Raw genomic sequence first — 18,814 nt, 5'->3', positions numbered from 1 at the left:
AGTGCCAGGTCACTGGCTGCACCCCAACATCACATTATTAATATAATCACCATGAGCAGCAGCAGCTCAGCAGCCTGTGAGAGGGAGCTCACCCATCCCACATCCGCTTTGCTCCCCCTGCAGCAGTGACAAAGGGGATGAGACTGAGGCACCCCCCAGCACCCAAAGGCACCTTGTTCCCCAGGGGCACGAGTTCTGCTACCCATGCTAACCAAAGCAACCCAGCACCAGGCATCCCAGCCGCAGGGCTATCTGCAGGACGATGCTGATTGCCACAAGCTTTTGACAGCTTTGACTCCCCAGAAATATATTTTTTCCCCTATTTCTTATTTTTCTCTAGTTGTGACATATCTTTTTAATTTTTTGAATTTTTAATTTTTTTTAATTCAGGGCCAGCATTATTTTTCCACAGCCATCAATCAAGCAGGGCTTTCTCTTTCTTCCTTTCTTTCTTTGTCTGTCTTTCTTTTTAACGCTTGTTATATCTCTGCTACATACTTCCTCTCCACACAGAAATATCCCTTCAAAGCTTGATATTATTGAGCAGCTTTCAACCATGCCCAGCAGAGCCATGTATTCTCTGCGCTCGTCCGGCCTTTGTTTCTAGGAATGAAATACCAATGGCTGAACAGTGTGACTTCATTTCACTCCTTCATTCCAAGACTTGTTCTATTTCTATCCCACTGGGTCAAACTCACCTATTGTGAGACCTCACCGATTTCAATTACATCAGGGATTAATTTGTTCCATTGCGTTGAAGCTGTTAATACAATCCTTGCTGGCTCTAGATTAGAAAAGGCACGGTGGAGACCTCCCTCACAGGCAGTGTGTTTAACAGCGGTCTTGATCTTCATTTTTGTTCAGCCATGGGGTGGGTTTTTTCTTTTTCTCCCCTTCCCTTTGTGCCCCTTTGCCCCCCTTTTCACAATCTTCCCCTTCCTTTCTAAATTGCCCTTATCAGAACTGGGTGGTCCTTCTGACTTCCACCGCAACTGGCAAAATGTTGCCGTCCAAAGCTGCTGCTCGGGGCTGGAGGGAAGGTCTGACCCAAAGCCATGCAGACACAGTGAGGGTGAGGGAGCCCTGGGACAGGCTGCCCAGGGGGGTGTGGAGTCTCCTTCTCTGGAGATATTCAAGACCCATCTGGATGCCGACCTGTGTGACCTGTCCTAGGGACCCTGCTTGGGCAGGGGGTTGGACTTGATGAGCTCTGGAGGGCCCTTCCAACCCCTACGATTCTGGGATTCTGTGACTGCTCCAGCTCAAGTGCCTCATCTCCCCCAGGATGACTCTGAAGGCTTGCTCCAGGTCCCCATGTACCCAGGGGAATCTGCAGGTGCTCAGTTCTGCAGCTCCAACCGTTGGCCAATCAAAGTCTCAAGGGGAAAACTGAGATCCTCCACATAGCTGTACCACTTCTCAAGTACTTCTGGTTGTCCTTTCTGAGGTTCTCAAACTGGGACACAAGATCACCACAGAGCTTTGAAACACCCAGCCCTGTGGTCTTGTAAAACATCTCTGACATCAGTTTAAGGCAGCCTCAGCAATTCTGACTCAAAGCTGCCATTGATTTTTATCTCAGGAGGAGTTTCTGATATAGGGAGGCTCAGGGCCCTCATGATGCAAAGCAGTTTAGCATTGCTTGAGTGCCACAGCTCCATCCCACAAGATCCACTGCTTTTTCACTTCAAAAAAATCCAAGCACATTGTAGTGAAAACACATTTTTAGGAAACAGTGTGATGATTCCAGAACAACAACAACAACAGGAGTTTCAAAAAGGGGGCAGGGCAGGGGGAAGAGGCTATTAATGTTAAACCAAATCATTTCCTCCCTCACTCACTGGAACCCACTAAGCTTCCACAGTGGATTCACTAAATAACGCCCAAACAGCAGAGTAACTACTCATCCCAGACCTGAACAGCATATGCTCCGGGAACCCACAGCTCGAGGCCAGCAGAAACCATCACACCTCCCCAGGACCAAGACCCTCACAGCACTTACGTTGCTCTGAGCACGTCCTGCCACACGATCAAACCCACCCCGAGACACACAACCCACGGAGAGAAGGCAGGTGGGCTCTGGAGGATGTGTTATACTACAACAGCCTTTGCGACAGCCCCGACCTGCCAAAATCACAACTGCCACATGCCTGAGCTTTCCAAAGCATTCCCCTTCGTGGCTGAAGTCCCTACCATGGCTTCTCCCCAGATGGTTTTGCTGGGGAAGAGCTAAGCTCCCACAGTTGCCACTTCCCCACAGTTATTTCCAACACCCTCAAGTTTAGCGAGGGCAAAACAAAACCCAGAACAATCTCCCCGCTTCCACCGTGCCTCCCAGGGGATGCACTCCCTGCTCAGGGGGAAGTTTCCATACTTTGTTGTGTCCCTGCATGCTTTTCTGACCACTAGCAACATCCTTCAGGCTTTGTAGGGGCAATGTATGACCCAGGATCCCTGCAAGGCTCTGTGCTGCTGCCACCACTCCTCACCGCTTGCACCAGTGTGTAAATATCTTTTGGAAGTAGTTTCAGGCCTGCATCCATTGTCATGGGTGTTGCTGCAGTGAGAACCACAGCAAGGCTTTGCAGATCAGCCCCCACCAGCCTCTGTGAGGCTGTGGATCCATGAAGCCAGCGGCTGGATTCAGGGATGCTACAGCTTGGCCATTCAGAACTTTGAACTGTGGTGAGTAGCTGTCTGTCAGTGTTTTCGAGCAGGTGAAACAGGCATTCGAGAAAGAAAACCCTGAGAAGAAGCCAGGAAGCCTCTCCAGCCCAAAACACACCAGGAACAAACCTGGTTCCTGACAAGGCAGCAGCGCAGAAGCCTGCCCGTGTCTGAGCATGTCCCACCCTGCACACTGAGCTGCGAAGGAGCTCCCTCCCACACCAGCCCCGGCAGTGGGCACCTTGCTCCCCAACAATTGAGAAGCCCTTGCACAAAGCACGGGTAGCTCTGCAAGAGCAGGACACAAGGGTGAGGGGCCTGAACCTCCCCTACCCCTGCTCGTCCCGGGGATGCTCCCGGGAAAGCGCACGGTGGGTCCCCACCGCCCTCTGCTCCTCCCATGGTGGTGGCGGAGCCCAGCGTGGACAGGCTGGTGGAGCTGCAGCAGAGACCAGGGCAGTCCTCCCAGCTCCAAGGACCAACGCTGCAGGCACCACACTACAAATACTCACTGGCAGTCTGTGCATCCCTTCAGACGAGACCTGAGCCCAACTGCTGAAAAGCCTGACCCATTCAGAGCACTGCTGAGCTCTTCCCTCCATCAGCAGCAGCTTCTTCCCAGGGCAGATGTTGCAGCTGCAAATCCATTTGGCCACGGCATCAGGGCAGAGCAGAAACCTCAAGCCCACCCCTCTGAGACTGGCCTGGGGTTTTCAAAACCCTGGGAAAAGGCAGAGTCCTTCACCCTTGGAAACAGCGTAAAGCCCATCAGGTCCAAGGTGATGTCTCTGGCTCTCCTGCTCGATGCCAGCCCAGCCGGGACCTCCACAAAAACAGGAGCAAAAGCCCAAGACATGAGAAACCCAAGCGATACTTGGGAAAACACCACCATCAGAAGGAGACAGGAGATCACCACAGACCCATCTCCCCATAAAAGAAAGAAACATCTGCAGCGGCAGCAGCGATCCGATGTTTACCCGGGTAGCTCCTTTCCTCCCGGTCCCCTGACACGTCCAAGGAACACGCAGATCCCGGCTCCCACTGCAGAAAAGCAACTCCCTCTAGGGTAAAACATGGCAACTGCCGAGCCGCACGCAGGAGTGCAGGCAGGATTTCCAAAACACCTTTTTTCCATTGCATTTGCAATGAAAAGAGAGATGCAGCGAACAACTGTCTCCCTGGACAGCAGTCCCCGAGCACTGACCTCACAGGGAAGGTGGCTTCTCCAGAAGCATACGGGTAATACAGATGCCCAGAGACCTTACCAAATTACCCCGTGCCACTCCTCCTCTATCGAGTTTGCTCTCTGGAAACCTGTTACTAAGCTCCAACTGGTCCCACTCCTGCATATTCTGGCAGGATAACACCTAGTGACCCCACGTGGGAGGGTCCCCAGGGGAAGGGACCTCCTCGGGTGTCCCTGCTCACTCAGCCCACCATCCAGCAGCCTCTCCACTGCGCTGGGTTACGAGAAAATGGTTGTGACCACGAACAGGGAGGTTAATCCAGCTAACAATAACTGGAGGCCAGGCAGGGGATTTACTGACATTGCAGGAGTCATTCCGCCAGGAACATCTGTGCTGCCGATACTCACTTCTGCCTTGTGTTCATCCCACCAGCCTGCCTCACGTTTCTTTGTGCCTGCTTTCAGGACAGGCTGGCATCAGCTTGCCCACCCTCCCCTACACGTAAAGGCTGTCTTCTCCATCGTTCATCTAAGCATCCTCTTTACTGCCTCTCCAACACCACTGCTCTGAAGGGAGACTTTTGTGGCTCCAGGGCAATTATCCAATCCATGCTATGGAAACTTCCAAAGCATCCCTGGAAACTGGGAAATACACAGCAGCCTCAGTGGTTACATGTCTCCTGAACACCAGCCTGGTAGTATGAGTTACTGGGGGGGACGGTCCTGTCTGATCCGCAAGCAAGGCTAAGGTTTGGAAATTACTTTGGAGGTGCCTGAACAGGTGAGAGCAGGGAACTGGGACATGGCACCACCCAGCAGAAGACCGTCTCCCAGGAATAAGCCAATGGAGCTCTCTCAACCCACTGGGACTTGTGAAAGGCAAGGTCGTGGCTTAACAGGGCAGAGGAGGAGCAGTCAGGGTGAAAAGTGGAGTAGGCCAGCAAGCCACCTAAAAATAAATAGCAGTTTGTAAAATCACAACCATGGAGATAAGCCCCCTTCTCCTTCAGACAGCTTTTCACTTGGACACTTTACCAACAACCTGCTGATGGCTTTCCTTTTCCTCTTGCCAAGTTCCCACGACAAAGCCCCTGCAATAGGAGTTGTTCCTGCCCAGCTCTCTCCCCACATATGTGACAAACACCTTCATTTGCAAAAGTCTTGCAAGCCAGATCCAGAGCAGGGTTCTCCAGAGGTAATTTTGATCGATCATTCACTTATTTGAAACAGAAGATGCAAAATCAGCTTCATCTCTGCAAGGCAGATATTTCCTTCTGACCTTGCTAGAGGCTCAGCTTGCCTTGCAAAGTCCATTTCATGAAGTGTAGGGCAGGATGGACCATTCTGGGTGTCCTCTGAGCCCCAAATACTTCACCACAGAAACCCTGCTGATGTAGGAGGAGCACAGAACTGATTTCCATTTGAAGATGTGCTACTTACTTTAAATAAACCTCTTCAAATCAGCTTACCCAGGAAGACCCACTTTTAATTAGCAAAACTCAATTAAAGTCATCACTAACAGCATTTTTCCACTTCCTATTGGTTCTCTGGGGTGGCCCTGACCTGAAGCCGTGGTCTGAGATGCTGCATGGTAACATGCTGCAGAGCTTCCAGGACCAACCAGCAAAGCACCATTTCCCCTGAAAACACCCCCAACGTTAGACCAGGATGCTCCAAAGTGGCTCCAAAGTTCACGGTCAGCAAAAGAAGCACGCAGCCATCTCCAAGAGCTTCAAGGGAAAACAGGAGAGATGGGAACCGCCTCTGTGTCAGTGCTGGCACCCAAGATGCTCCTTATTGAACCTGGTGCTCTCGCAAGCCTGCAGAGCAGCTTCCCCTGATGCCCTGCCAAAGGCGGTCAGCAAACCAAGGGCTGGGAGGGAGGTAAGTGCCAAAGCTGAGCACCCCTGGACCTGGCACAGAGACGTGTATGAGGGGAGGTGTTCCTGCACCTCCTGATTCACTAATAATGTCCCCCATCGCTTCTGCTTTCAGCCTGCTGCATGCTCCCGCAGGCTACATGCAGTGACATGCCAGCACCATCCCAGAGATGAGTAAAAGGGCTCTGGAGCAGCAGCCAGTCACGCCAGCTCGGTACCTGCTTAACAAAAGGGCTGAGTGTCTCTCTTGGCTTTCCCTGTGCCCCCTCACAAACACCTCGCCACCACAGTGTCCCATCTGAGGAAGACGGGGTACTTCAGCACTGCCTTTCCCTGCTTGTGGACACAAGCAGCTGATAGTTCTCCATCAACACGTTACCCTGTGCACACCCTGCTCCTGGCCAAACTGAGGGGCTCCCTGAGCACTTTTGCTCTGACTTCGGCTGCTCCATGGAGCGCCCGCAAACCCATGGGCCATTAAGAGGGAGCAGTAAGACCCATCCCAGCTGGGCTGTGAAGGCTCTTCCCCTACCCTGGTGAGCCATCACCCCATACCTGCCAACAGCCACGAAACTTTTCCATCCCCACAAGTCCTCTGAAACACATTCTCAAGCCCTATCATCTCTCCTGTTTATACCATGCTCCCTTTATTATCGAGAAATCTCCAAGTAATTTATAAGCCCACAAGCTCCTGCGCTAACAGGGCAATAAATCACATTTACACAGCCCGTCGCCTACTGTTCGGAAGGCTGCGGTGCTGAGCCCGCCGGCCGCAGGACCAGGCAAAGCAAGGCACCAGCGAGCAGCTCTGCCCTCCCCAAACCCTCCGTGCCACCCAATTTCTCCAGAGGAGAAAGCAGTTTTGTTCCGCATCCGACGGATGTTTATTTTTCAAGTATCCAGGGAGGATTCCAGCCTGTGTCCTACCTCACTGTGTTTTCCCCATCTGACACCAACACAAGCACACTGAAGAGGGATTTCTTTCTACAAAATCAAACCAAAAAGGAGAAGGGTGTTTTTGGCTATTTTCCTTGGAGAAAGAGGTTGCCCATCCAATAATCCCTAAATGGGCAGTGGGTTGCCGGGCTTCCATGCGTGCCTCCGAGTCTCCCCTTGCCGTGCCAGGTCGCTGGTTTTCTTTTCCACGGAGTTGCAAAACCCCTGAATAACGAGGTTTGTGCATGGAAGTGCTGACACAAACCTTAACTACAGCATCCTGAACATGATACCAGAATAAGGACACTCCCTGTGTGGCCTGGCGCATGGATAAATAAAGCATTTCAGCAGCCAGCGCCGACAGATCATAAACCTCCACGAGCATAAATACCAACAACAACCCAAAAAGATTAGAGGGCTTACGGGCGAGGCAGGCTGGGATGATTTAGAGTTGGGGTGGAAGGGTCATTATTGCTGAATAGGTGGGGGCGAGCGGGCCAAAGAAATCAATAAACCATTCTGCTCCCAGGGAAGGAAGGGGCCACGCTAATTGCACGAACACACATTTTCCGTTCGCGGCTGGAGAGCTCCGGCTCACCCAACGCGGGCGGATGCAGGGAGTTCGCGTTGCCCTGCTGAGAAGCGAGGGCTTCCCCCTGAGACACGTGCCCCGGCAGCTCTGTCGCACAGAGCTCCTGTAAACCCCTCGCTGGGTGGAACCTGCTGCCAGAGGCAACTTCAAGCAAGCACAGACCCAGGTGATGTTCATCTCCAGCTCTGTTAATTTCATGTTTTATTACGTCCATGCGTAGCTGGGTTACGGGTCTCGGATGCTTTCAGCATCACCATCAAGTCATAGATTTTCCAGTGCCCAGTTCTAGCACCGTGCAACCAACTGGTAGGTCCTGCCAGCACCGCTTGCCCCCAGGCACCAAAGATAAGCTCTGGGACCAACTTCACCCCTGATCAAACAGCCACACCTACAAGCTGCCACGCTTGCATCGGAGGCGGCCCCAAGATCAGCCACCACAGATAGCTGCGTTCAAGAGTGAGGATGGGTGCAAAACTTGGCAGCTGGGCTTCCAGGCACAAAGCTGCTGAGCTGCCGAGTTTAGAGGTGACAAGGTAGTCCTCCTTTGCCTCTTCTCCTTTGGCCACCCCCCATTCCCGATTCTTCTGTCTTCCCCCCCGCCCCTTTAAACCCAGGCAGCAGAACAACAATGAAAGACACCAGCTTTGGTGAGTGAAGCCCATATAAACAGAACAACTACAAACCATGCAAGTAACCTATTTGTACCTAAAAGCTCATCTTTGGGATGTATGGCGGGTCATTTGAGGACCCGGCAGAGAGCAGCAACACCCCCCACCATTCCTATGAAGAAACCGGAGCTCACCAACATGAATGGTGACAACCTTCATTCCCAGGCAGCCAGAGCCATGTGCTGATGCTGGTGGTGGGAGCAGCAGAACCTGTGCTGGTCCCTCTGCTAGAGCCAGTCTGCCCACTCCTTTGCTGACTTTCCAAAGGTGGTTAAAGAAAATGCTCTTTATATCAGTTAATAAACCAGCTCAAAGCCTGCCCAGGTCACACCAAGCTTACTGCCTGCAGTTAATGAATTTCAACCTTATTTGGGATCTTGAGAGCTTTTAAAATCTGTCATTTCATCTTCTCTCCAGAAATAAATTCCTCAATGGTTTTGGCATGAAAATATTCCCAGGAATGAACAATTCTGCTGAACTGAAGATCTCATGAAGAAGAAGAAAAAAAATAAAATCAGATTAATATTGAGCCTTATCAAAAGTATGGCAGAAACCATGTGTTGAATTTGATCCAAACCAAACTGTCAATCTGCCTTTGGGATCAGAGATAACAAACACATGAGCCCAGGGCCAGAAATTAAAAGCTCAGTTTGTTTTCTAATAGCAGATTTGCACCGATGGCTTTTAGCTGCGCTGCCGCGTGGAAACCTCCACACCACCAGCGCCCGACAAACAGGATTCCTTATCTTTCTACTGCACTGAGCTAGTGAAAAGTTTCATTTGGTTTTAATTAATTTAGCTTGCAGGTCTCCCATTTGCAGGGAACAATTTGGAACGGTTTGGGAGAAGGAATCCTTTATGAAACAATTTAAATAGGGGAAAAAACGAAAAGAGGCATCATGATCATTAAGGTACCTTCCAAGGTTTGGGCTGCTGTGCCCCTGCACAGCCTGCAGGTACCTGGGATAGCCCAACACATGGTGCTGCATCCATCACCAGCCATCAGCAGTGGGAAATGAATCTGCTGGCAGGAAATTCAGGTCAACTGCGAGCAAACACAGCGAGGAGAGGCAACAGCATGAAGCTGGGGGTTCCCCAGCACCCCCTTCTCTGAACCACCGGCATTCACACCTACAGGACCAGTCCTGGCATCCCCCTTCTCCCTGCTCTGCAAGCATCCTTCTGCGAGGGGACCTGCAGGAACAGGCCAGCACCCATCGCACAGCCGGTGCCAATGGTGAGGTACGAAGGGTTCCCGCTTGGTCTGGGAATGCCGATAGCCCCATTTGGTCTGGGAATGCCAATTGGTCCCCAGCTCCCCAGGCCTGTCACCTGGCTACAGGAGCAGCTTTGCGAGCTCAGCCCTGCCGGCCCTGCATCAGAGCTCACAGAGGTTTTCTTTAGAAGTGAGACCCCAGGATGTAACCTGGTGCTGTCCAGCTTCTTGGCACACATGGTCACGGTGCACGCTGGGGAAATCACACTCACAGAAAGAAATGAAAATGGCACAAAGAGATTCCATTTCCTTGTTTGCTAAATTCAAACCCCAATTAAATTCCTGGCAGACTTTTCCCTTTAATTTGCTCCCTCTCCGAATCCGCAAACGCCATCCGGCTGACCCAGGAGCTGGAGGCACCATGGGGTCAGGAGTGAGGATGATGCTCTTGGGGGCAGCCCAGTGCAGTTCTCCACCTCACCAGTGCCCTGGTGGCTCAGCTGCGCCTACGCAGGTTAGGGGAGCAACCCCAGCAAAGCACCAGAGTTGGCACATCGTTCACCACACCCACATCCACGGGCAGCTTGCATGCACGTCACTCCGAATTCAGCCCTAGCTATCCATTCTGCCACACATCAGTCTGTTTGGTTCATAGGTCAGAAGAGACCTCTCACAGGGGCTGAGACAATGCTGTTTCAGACTCACAAAATAAATATGCAATATAAGCAAGACAGAACCCTCCGTGTCTGCCCCAGCACCACCAGATAGAGCTGCCCTCACTCCTCCCTTCCAGCTTGAGTCGCAGCAGCTCGGCCAAAAACCCCAATGCAGAAACACACGCGCTCCCTTCTGCATGGCCAAGCTCTCCGTTCCTGCTCACCCTGTGGTTAGCCCAGCTCATCACACAGCACAGCACCCAACATGGAGCTTCACGGCTACTTTTAGGCAAAGTTCAGGAAGAACTGCCTGGTCCCTGGGCTGAAAGCGCCAGGAGCAGGCAAGCAGCAAGCATTATTCCCGCGAACAGCCCCAACGCCCAGAGCTGCTGGTTCCTCTATCGATTGCTGGGGGGCTGTTTGCTATTCTGATCTCAGCTGGTCGGAAGTCTCCCCAATCACCACAAGGTCGCGACCACGGGGTCAGAAACCTGCACTACATACATCATAATTTACCTTACAGATAATCAATACCCGCTGCACCATCCAATCTTACAGTAGGGCCTCACACCGAGGGACTGATGCTGCTCACACAAGATTGTAACCTTAAGGCCTGGCAGCTTAAAGAGGTCAAAAACAACTTTCATTTCATCATCAGGAGTCATGGCTGGAAGTAGAGCATGCACCCCGTGCGCTGCGAGTGAAATTCTGCCTCTACAGCTTGAATCCAACTCAGGAAAATACACACCAGTATCCATTCAGGTTCGTACTGGACAACTGGGCAGGAGAACCCTGAGGAGCAGCAAAGCCAGTAGACTGCCCAGGGTTTGGGGTGAGCCTAGAGCCCCCGCGGGCAAGGGGACCCCCATGACAGCAGCGCCAGCTCTCCAGAGCACCCCACTCTCCATGGGGATGGCCAGCCTGGAAGCAGCCCCACACCCTTCTAGCAGCACTGTCCTTCATCCCATTTTCTAGTCTATATTCCCAGGGCTTCATGTCCCACCAGCGATGCCCACGGCTGCCCAGCACGCACACTGCAAGCCCAGTCAGTCGCCGCTGCTCCCTGCACTGCGCTGCTAATTCTGGCTTTCTGCAGAAGAGTAGCTCGGGGTGTTCCAAAAGATACAACAGCTTTGTAACAAGCTGTCCTTAAAAATGATGCCAAAGATAGTATTTTAGTAGGGAATAAAGGGATTTGATATATGCAGCAGGAGAAAAGGAAACTGGGATTATTAAGGAGCGCTGGAAATACCTTGTAGGAAGGTTATTAATTAATTGCTGCATCCTTGCATCCGCACAAGATGCAGCTCCCTGGGACCTTCATCAAGTGTTCATCGACCTCAGCCCGATTTGGGTTCTAAAGCACAGACAGAGGTGGAATCACAGGGCATGCTCGGCCCCTCACCTCCACGCTATCCCCTTGTTGCTTGCAGGATCCAGCCCCTGGGCCCAGACATCACATAGGGCTCTGCGTCCCCACAGGGCAGCCCCAGCACCTCTAGTCTGAACCCCAGAAAGCACTGCCTCACCTTCCACCGATCCCCCGTCAATAGGGACTGTATGGCGAGGAGCAGGACCAGCCATACTCCTCCTGACTGACTGCTTTTTATCCCAAGGCAAGGGCTGTGCTGGTGCAGCGCTGGAGCCTCGGGTCTTCCCCCTTCCCTTCCAGCTTGACTCCAAGGCAAAGCTCACCACAGCCAGCATCACCAGCGGGCCCAACGGGCACCCACATGTGAAGCAGGAGCAGCATGGCACTGAGACAGGAGCCACACACAGGAGGATGCTGGCAGATGCCGTTATGGCACTTGAGGTCAGTACACATTTCGGATTTCCCAGCAGCGCGACCCCTTTTCCACTGCCCACAGCAGAATAAAGCCAAAAACCTCTTGGATAAGCCAATGCACACAGCGAGCGGGGTGTAAGTGAAGTTCAGCACATGGGGAGGTGTCAAAGCACTGCCAGCAGCAAGCTGGCAAGCCCAGCACCCGGGGCACAAGCCCTGCAGCCCACCCTGGCCGAGCAGGGAAGATTGGCACGTCGGCTCCCACCCACCACAACCCCCAGCACAGCAAGGAGCTCGCACAAAGGGAAACACGCAGACCATGACAGGCTAAGCCTCCTCCTTCCTCTCTCTGCTCCCCTTTCTTTCTCTTCATGCTATGGCGGGGCTGCTGAATGCCGATAGGAAAATACTTTGGCTGAGCCAGACAGTCTGTTTTGTTGGGGTGGGAGGGGGATGGGGCTTCTTACTTTCCCTCCAGCTGCTTCGCTGGATGCTTAATCCTCCGTGGACATCTCGAGAGGCACCGGGACACAGAGGCGACATACCAGGTTGGCAACGTAATGCCCAGCTCTGCATAATTTCTGGTCGTACCCGCCGTTAGGGCACAGCAGGTGAGCCAAGCACAAAAACACAGGGAGGGAAAGAAAAAAATAAAGTAGATTTGGACCTGTCTGGGCCACAGATTCCCACTGGACACACCCCCCCGCCCCCCCAAGGTCATGGGAGCAAAGGACAGGAAGGTCACGCTTGGCAGCAGAGCATCTCTCTCCAGAGCATACTGGGGGCTCCTGCGTGCAGCCCCGTGCTGGGCTCAAGGCAGGAGGGTCTCCGGGTGCCTCCCTCTGCCCAAGGGACCCTCCGGCCCAAGTACGCATGGTGTGACCCACCCCAGTTGGCAGAGACCCTGGGCACAGGCCCTGGCAGCAGGTATCTGCCCTCACACACTCCTGCCCAGCACCAACAGCAGCCACTACTATTTTCTTTTTCCCTATTTTAAATCGCACTGGTCCCTGAACACACTTTCACCTGCTCTTATCACACCTGGTACCTACAGCATCTGTACCTGGGGAAACCAAAGCTCCTGCTCAGGTTGGGAGGGGAGGAGAGCACGACATGGGTTTGCCTAGCTTCTGTAAAACACTCCCATAAAAATACTCCCAAGAATCCAGGAAGGAGCTTTATAGACCCCAAAAAAATATTTTCCACCAGCTTGGTGCCATCAGCTCACAGAAAAATAAGCAATATGCCAAGTGGCCTAGTGCTGCTCATCCTATCTGAGCCCCCCAGGAGCTTTTGGCAGTCACCCTCTCCACAGAGGTCCCACCACCACATCCGGAAGCATCACACATCACCTGCTCCACACCCATCTTCCCTGCCTTGGCACAAGCTACATACACACAGGTCTGAGCGGACATTCCTCCTGTACCAGCCACCACCCCCCCAAACCCCCCATCACTCACCTCCAGCCCATCCCAAACGCACCAGGCACCCCAAGGAACACCAAACGGAAATTAAACACAAGAGCCTGGATGCAGCCAGCTATCTCAAACAGGGGAAATCCAAGCCCTGTGCCTACTACACCTTTCTAGGCACTCCTCAATAGCAGTCAAGCCCTCCCCTGTCTCCCTGGAGCATCTCACGCGTCTCTCAAGCCTCGAAAACACAGGTAGGTGCCCGGACCAAAGTCTCCAAGCAGCAGCTCTGCTCTGGGGCCCACAGCCACAGCACACCCAGAAAACGCCGAAGGAGCTCTTGCCTGTTTCTGCCTCGGTGGGACAGGAATCCGGACACCAGCTCAGTCCTCACAAGCCTTGCTGCTTGAGGGGGCTTCTGGCAGAGGAGCTGCCCCAGCACGCTGAAGGGCTGGGCACCGCAGAGGCAGCACGTGCCCCGGGGCAGGCAGCTGACAGCCGCTGTGGAGGGCACAGGCTGTGTACCCCCACCCGGCGTAGAGGCACAACCCACACCAGCACTCACCCTGTGCTACTCTCAACCTCACTTCTCCCACAGAAGAAACGAGAGCACACATCAGCACCAGCACCAGGCTGCTCCCACCAAGCACAGCCAGGCTTCCCCACATCTCCTCTTCCTTCACTAGCCTCAGCATTCTGAGGCCCAGGCGGCAGAAGCATCAGGGTGCAGGGGGCAGAAGCAGGGCACAGCACTTCTGGCCAGGGCAATGAGTCAGCAGGGAGGAACAAGAAACCCTGTGGCAAGCAGCACAGCCGTTCCCTGGAGAGCAAGGGGCTTTAAACAGGAAAAGAACAATTTAATACACAACCAAACCCTTCTCCATGGGCTGCAGATGTGCAGGGCCACACGAGCCAGTGTGGCATCCACTGCTGTGATGCCGGCGACAGCACCAACTCAGAGTTGTGGTCATCTCATCAACTCCGGCCCATGGTGGGGTCATGCACTTCATTGACATCACTGAGCTCCTCCTCCTCCTCCAGTTAAGTCACACTTTTTGCTTACAGTTTCTCTTGTCTTCCCATCACCTAATTATTGTCAGCTGCAATCAGAAAAATCACCAGAAAACTTCCCAGCCTTTCCCAAGCCACCTTTGCCACATTTATCCTTCACAGCATCACTGCTACAACCTGCATGCTAGCAGCCTTGCATGAGCACAGGGTGTGCACTCTCAGGCAGGCATTGCAGTGCAGCAGGAACCACGGTGAGACAAGGCTGGAAAGCAGAACTCATTGTGGATATTTTCCTGGAGGAGCGCTGCCTTTCCGAGGGGCTCGGACCCCATCACAGAGTAGGAGGCAGGTGCCAGCATGGGGATGCTGTGCTGAGGACTCAGCGGTCCTGGTGCAGGCTGAGCAGAGACAGCAAGCACATGGATGTCCCAGCCTGGGAGCCGTTGGGCGCTGAGCCCCCACCAAGTTTTGACAGGCAGGGCTTTGCTGCAGGGAACAGAGCAGTGCTCTGCATCAAAGTAGCACCTGCCCTGTATCCCACAGCATGGGCTTCAGGAGCAACTGACATGGCAATGCCCAAGTCCCAGGGCAGCACATCAGCTGCTGTCTCATGATGGATGCTCGTGCTACTCAAGGATGGCGAGGACAGCACGAGAGTAACCCTATGGGGGACGTGCCATCCAGCACCCTGTCTTCGTACCAGCTACCCAGGGCCCCAGTACCACTCACGCCCGCAGAAGGGCTGACCAGGAACCCCATGGCAAGGGCCACGCTCTGGGTTGCCTTTTGGTGTCCCCAGTGCCCTTGGGTGGCACTGGCATCCAACCACCCCGGGAGGACTGCTGCGGAGGAGCAGACAGGGAGAGGGAGGGAGCCGCGCAGCAGGCTCACGCCGCCGACATGTGCTGCGCACAGCCTCGCCAGACCGCAGGATCTGGCTCACTGAACGTGTGGAAGCAACACTCCTCTGTGTCTCACTTTACAAAGCCCCAAACAATAACTGTCTGTCGCTGCACAGGAGCTTAGGAGAAACATAAGTTGCTATTGGCATGGCGCACGGCAGCCTTCCTCTTACACAACACCGGCAGATGTGAAAATAGCCTGGTGCTGCCTGGTGTGCTCCTCTGACCTGTTTGCTTCTGGATCTGATTCCAAAGCTGGATCCTAACCTGCAAGAGCCATAAAAGCAAAGGATTCGGCCCTATCGGGGACCTCACCATAATCTAAGACAGATGCGCCCCTTGAGAAGACCACACCAGGGTTTGTCAGGGCAGAGGAGAGGCTGAGGCAGCACCGCTCTACAGCATGGGCTGGGCAGCCCACACAGGCATCACCCCATACTCCAGCTGACGATGTGCCGGAGGTGGCCCAGGGATAGAACTGCTGGAAGCTCTGTCAAACCAGGGCAACACCCAAAACCTCACATCCTACACCAAAGCTGCCCCCAGCCTCCACCTGCCCCAGTAAAGGGGGACCTCTGAGCTTGTCAGGACCTGTCCCCCCCCATCCCCATGTCCTAAGGGCCACCGGGACTGCCAGGGCCAGCACAGGACAGGAGATCCCCTCCATCCACACAAGGCTTCTTGCCCACGTGAAGAGCAGGGACTGACTCCAAAGACAAACCTGAAACTGCTCCAGGACACACAGCAGGGAAAAGTGGGTGGAGGACAGCCTGCTCCTGAAGTGGGAAAAGGCAGCAGGAGAAGGAAACTGAAGGATGCTGAAGAAAAGAGATGGATTTTAGTAACCAGTGATGAAAGGACATCCTCAGGAACAACCTGTGTAAGTAAATTAGTCTCTGGTGTCCCCGAGGATTCCCAGTGTCCCTGCTGCCATCGGAACTGCAGCAACCCCAAGCAGCAGAGGAACTTCCCGAGACGCAAGAAAAGACAACAAGGCAGGACCAATGTTGCCCCGGGGAAGGGACCAGAGAACAAGCTGTTCTCCTTGCAGTCCTGTACACTACGGGGCTGCTCTCATGGCCGTGCCACCACCAGCACCTACCACCTGCGCTCCAGCAGCGCTCCCCTCTAACCCTCCGCACTCCCATGTCCCTTGGTTGAAACATCACCCAATGACAGAGCCCTGGAGGAGCCAGCGCTTTAAATCCTGCCCCTGCAAACTCCTGTCCCCTTCAGCCTCCCCAGGGTTTGGGTGGGGTGAAGCGCATCTCCAGCGCTCCCGCACCCCACCCATGGGTGATGCTGTACCCCACAGGAGCCTCGGGGTCTATGGGAAAGCTTTTCACCAACAGCTGAGCCACTGTACCCCCAAACCACGGGCAGCTCGCACATAACACGCCATAGCAGGGTACCCAGACCCTGGTACTTTCCCCCAGCATCCCTCCAGCCCCAACATGTGCTGGGCTGGAGGCATTTCCACCTTGGCACGCAGAGCCGCAGGGTAACGGTCAGCGGCAGAGGAGCACAACTCCGAGGCAAACACTCGGGATGGCCTGCTGCTCATGGCTTGCTCGGGAGGGCAAGAGGCGGCCTTAGAACATAATCCATTTCTGGCGCTCTTAAACCTCCCCAATACAAGGCAGAGCCCTTTAAGCAAAACCAAACAACTTCCTTTAGCCTAAATAAATATTAAACCTAAGCGACGCATTAATTTACTCCAGTTCACCAAAGGCTAACTCCTACCCAAACTGATCATTATAAAAGAAATCCTATAATCCCTCGCTCCCATTCAGGCTCAAAACATGTAATCCCATGAATAAATCCAGAAAGAAAGTGTAACAAAACGGGCAATAAAAACTTACAGCGTTCACATCTTTTCATCTACCATTAATACTGTAAACACTCACTCGAAGGCCCTTGAGTATGACTAATCTAATGTTTTGGCTCCCAACGCTAATCGCCGAAAGAGCTCGCCTCTCGGCGTAACACCCAGCGAGACCCGCCGCCCCTCCAGCCGCAGCCCAGGACACCTCCACAGCACCCATCCGCAGCCAATCCCGGCATCCCATCCCGCAAAACGCTGCAAAATCAGCCCGAAACGGAGCGAGTATGGTTCTAATAGCACCAGAGCACAGAGATTTGCTTTTTTTTTTGGCTTTTTTTTTTATTATTTTATTGCTTTGGAAGCCTGCAAGCTCCAACTGTATAAATGCCAATAACTTCCCAAGTTTTAAGGCTGCTGAAGTAAGAGATCAGATTTTAGCAAGTGCTTTCCAGGCAGCCAGCCAAACTTTTTCTGATTCACTAAAAGCACCAAAGGGAGGGGGAGAAGAGAGGGAGGGAGGGGGCTGGAGGGGCTGATTAACTTCAGTTACCGCACAAGCGCAAAAAAATGTCTCCCCGCTGCAGAGGGTGCCGGCGCTGCGAGCCCTGCGCAGCCTGTTATTCCTCAGGCTCGAGGGGGGGGGGGAAAACCCAAACCCAAAAAAACACCCACCCAAAAAAGCACCGGAGAAATACAGCAAACGCCTTCCAACCGCAGGGTAATTTACAGTTGTGGATGCTCTCCTGAGCAGGCTGCTCTGCCGAGGGGAGGCTCTGCTGGTGTTAGGTTCGAGCTGCAGTTTTCAGAGGGGGTGAGGAACAAAAACGTGACCAGAGATTGATTTTTTGGAGGGGTTTTTTTGAGGGTGGGGAGTGAAGGGGATGGAGCTGGTTGGGTTTTGAGCTTGGCTGGAGGGATGGAGCTTCCTCCAAGGGTGCGGCTGTGCTCACCCAGGACCATCCCTCACTGCTGCCGGGGTACCTGCGAGAGGACAAGCAGGTGCAACTCTGGCCAAAGCACAACACGGGGCTGAGGGGGGGAGTGGGGGGGCATGAGCAGCCCCCCGCCCCAGCGGGATGGGATGGAGGGCTGCTGGAGCCACCGGGGCAGTGGCACCTGCTCTGCCCAGCCCCGCAGGTGGGTCAGCTCCAGGATGCCCAGCTAAATAAAATCCCCATCCCCAGAGGCGCGTGGTCCTGGGGGGTGGCAGCAGCCACCCCAATACCCCCCCAGCCGCCGTCCCCGTCCCGCAGGCGCCTTGGCTGCAGAGCCTTGCCGCTCGGGGTGTTCCTCCAACGGCTTCATTCCTGCCGAGGCAGGATCAAAGGCAGGATCTGACTTGGATGGTTTTCTACTGAATAATGGGGAGGGAGCATACAGCCTCCTTCTCCTGGCTAGGGAAACTCGTGTTTTTCAAAGTATCAGTTTTTAGGAGTAAGTTCCCTAGGAGGGGAAGGGAAAATAAAAAAATAGAGGGGGGGGGGGAACCCCAACCCCAAGGAGGGCGAAGGGGAGAGCGCCTGCTCTTCCAAGGCAAGTGCATCAATCAACATCGCGCAAGGAAGAGAGTCCAGCACTCCCTCTCACATCATTAGCCAGGCTAATGCACTCCAGAGGATCCCGCTACGGCAGGCTACCGGCACACCCGCTGCGCCCCAACCCGCACCGGGCGGCCGAGCGCCCGTAGCGCGGTGCCTCCGCGCAAGCGGTCATCGCGACGGAGCTGAGCGAGACGGGCAGCCCGTTTCCAGGGCCAGTGACACTCCAGCATCTGGCGCGGGGATCGGTTTAATACGGCTATAAAAACTAGAAGGGGAGGGGAGGGAAGGGTTGGGGGGGGGGAAAGTGAAAGCCCTAGCCAAAACTGCCTGGCACTCCGAGGTCAGCACGCCGCCTTTGTTTCTATTTTACAACCAAAAGCGAAAGAGGACAGAAAGGACACGTACCTGTACCTGAAAGCACAGCAGCAGGAAATGTAAACATCTGGAGAGGAGAAAAAAAAAAGGCAACAAAAGATCAAATGATGCAGGAAAATGGGTAAAGTTGATTTTTTTTTTTTTTCGCTTTGTTTTTGCTT

General features: G+C 53.8%; 1 protein-coding gene across 1 annotated transcript in view; it reads right to left on the bottom strand.

The window, feature by feature from the left end:
* Positions 1 to 18,814, bottom strand: part of FGF18 (fibroblast growth factor 18) — a 67,441-nt gene that overhangs the window by 48,311 nt on the left and 316 nt on the right. The window contains exon 2 of the mRNA XM_084268745.1: positions 18,684 to 18,720. Within this exon, the coding sequence (XP_084124871.1) occupies positions 18,684 to 18,720 (37 nt within the window). The remainder of the gene's footprint in view (positions 1 to 18,683; positions 18,721 to 18,814) is intronic.

The sequence above is a fragment of the Gallinula chloropus genome, assembly GCF_964237585.1.
Source record: "Gallinula chloropus genome assembly, chromosome: 10".
Lineage (NCBI taxonomy): Eukaryota > Metazoa > Chordata > Aves > Gruiformes > Rallidae > Gallinula > Gallinula chloropus.
The sequence above is the reverse complement of the archived record's forward strand: the minus strand, read 5'-3'. Positions and strand labels throughout refer to the sequence as shown.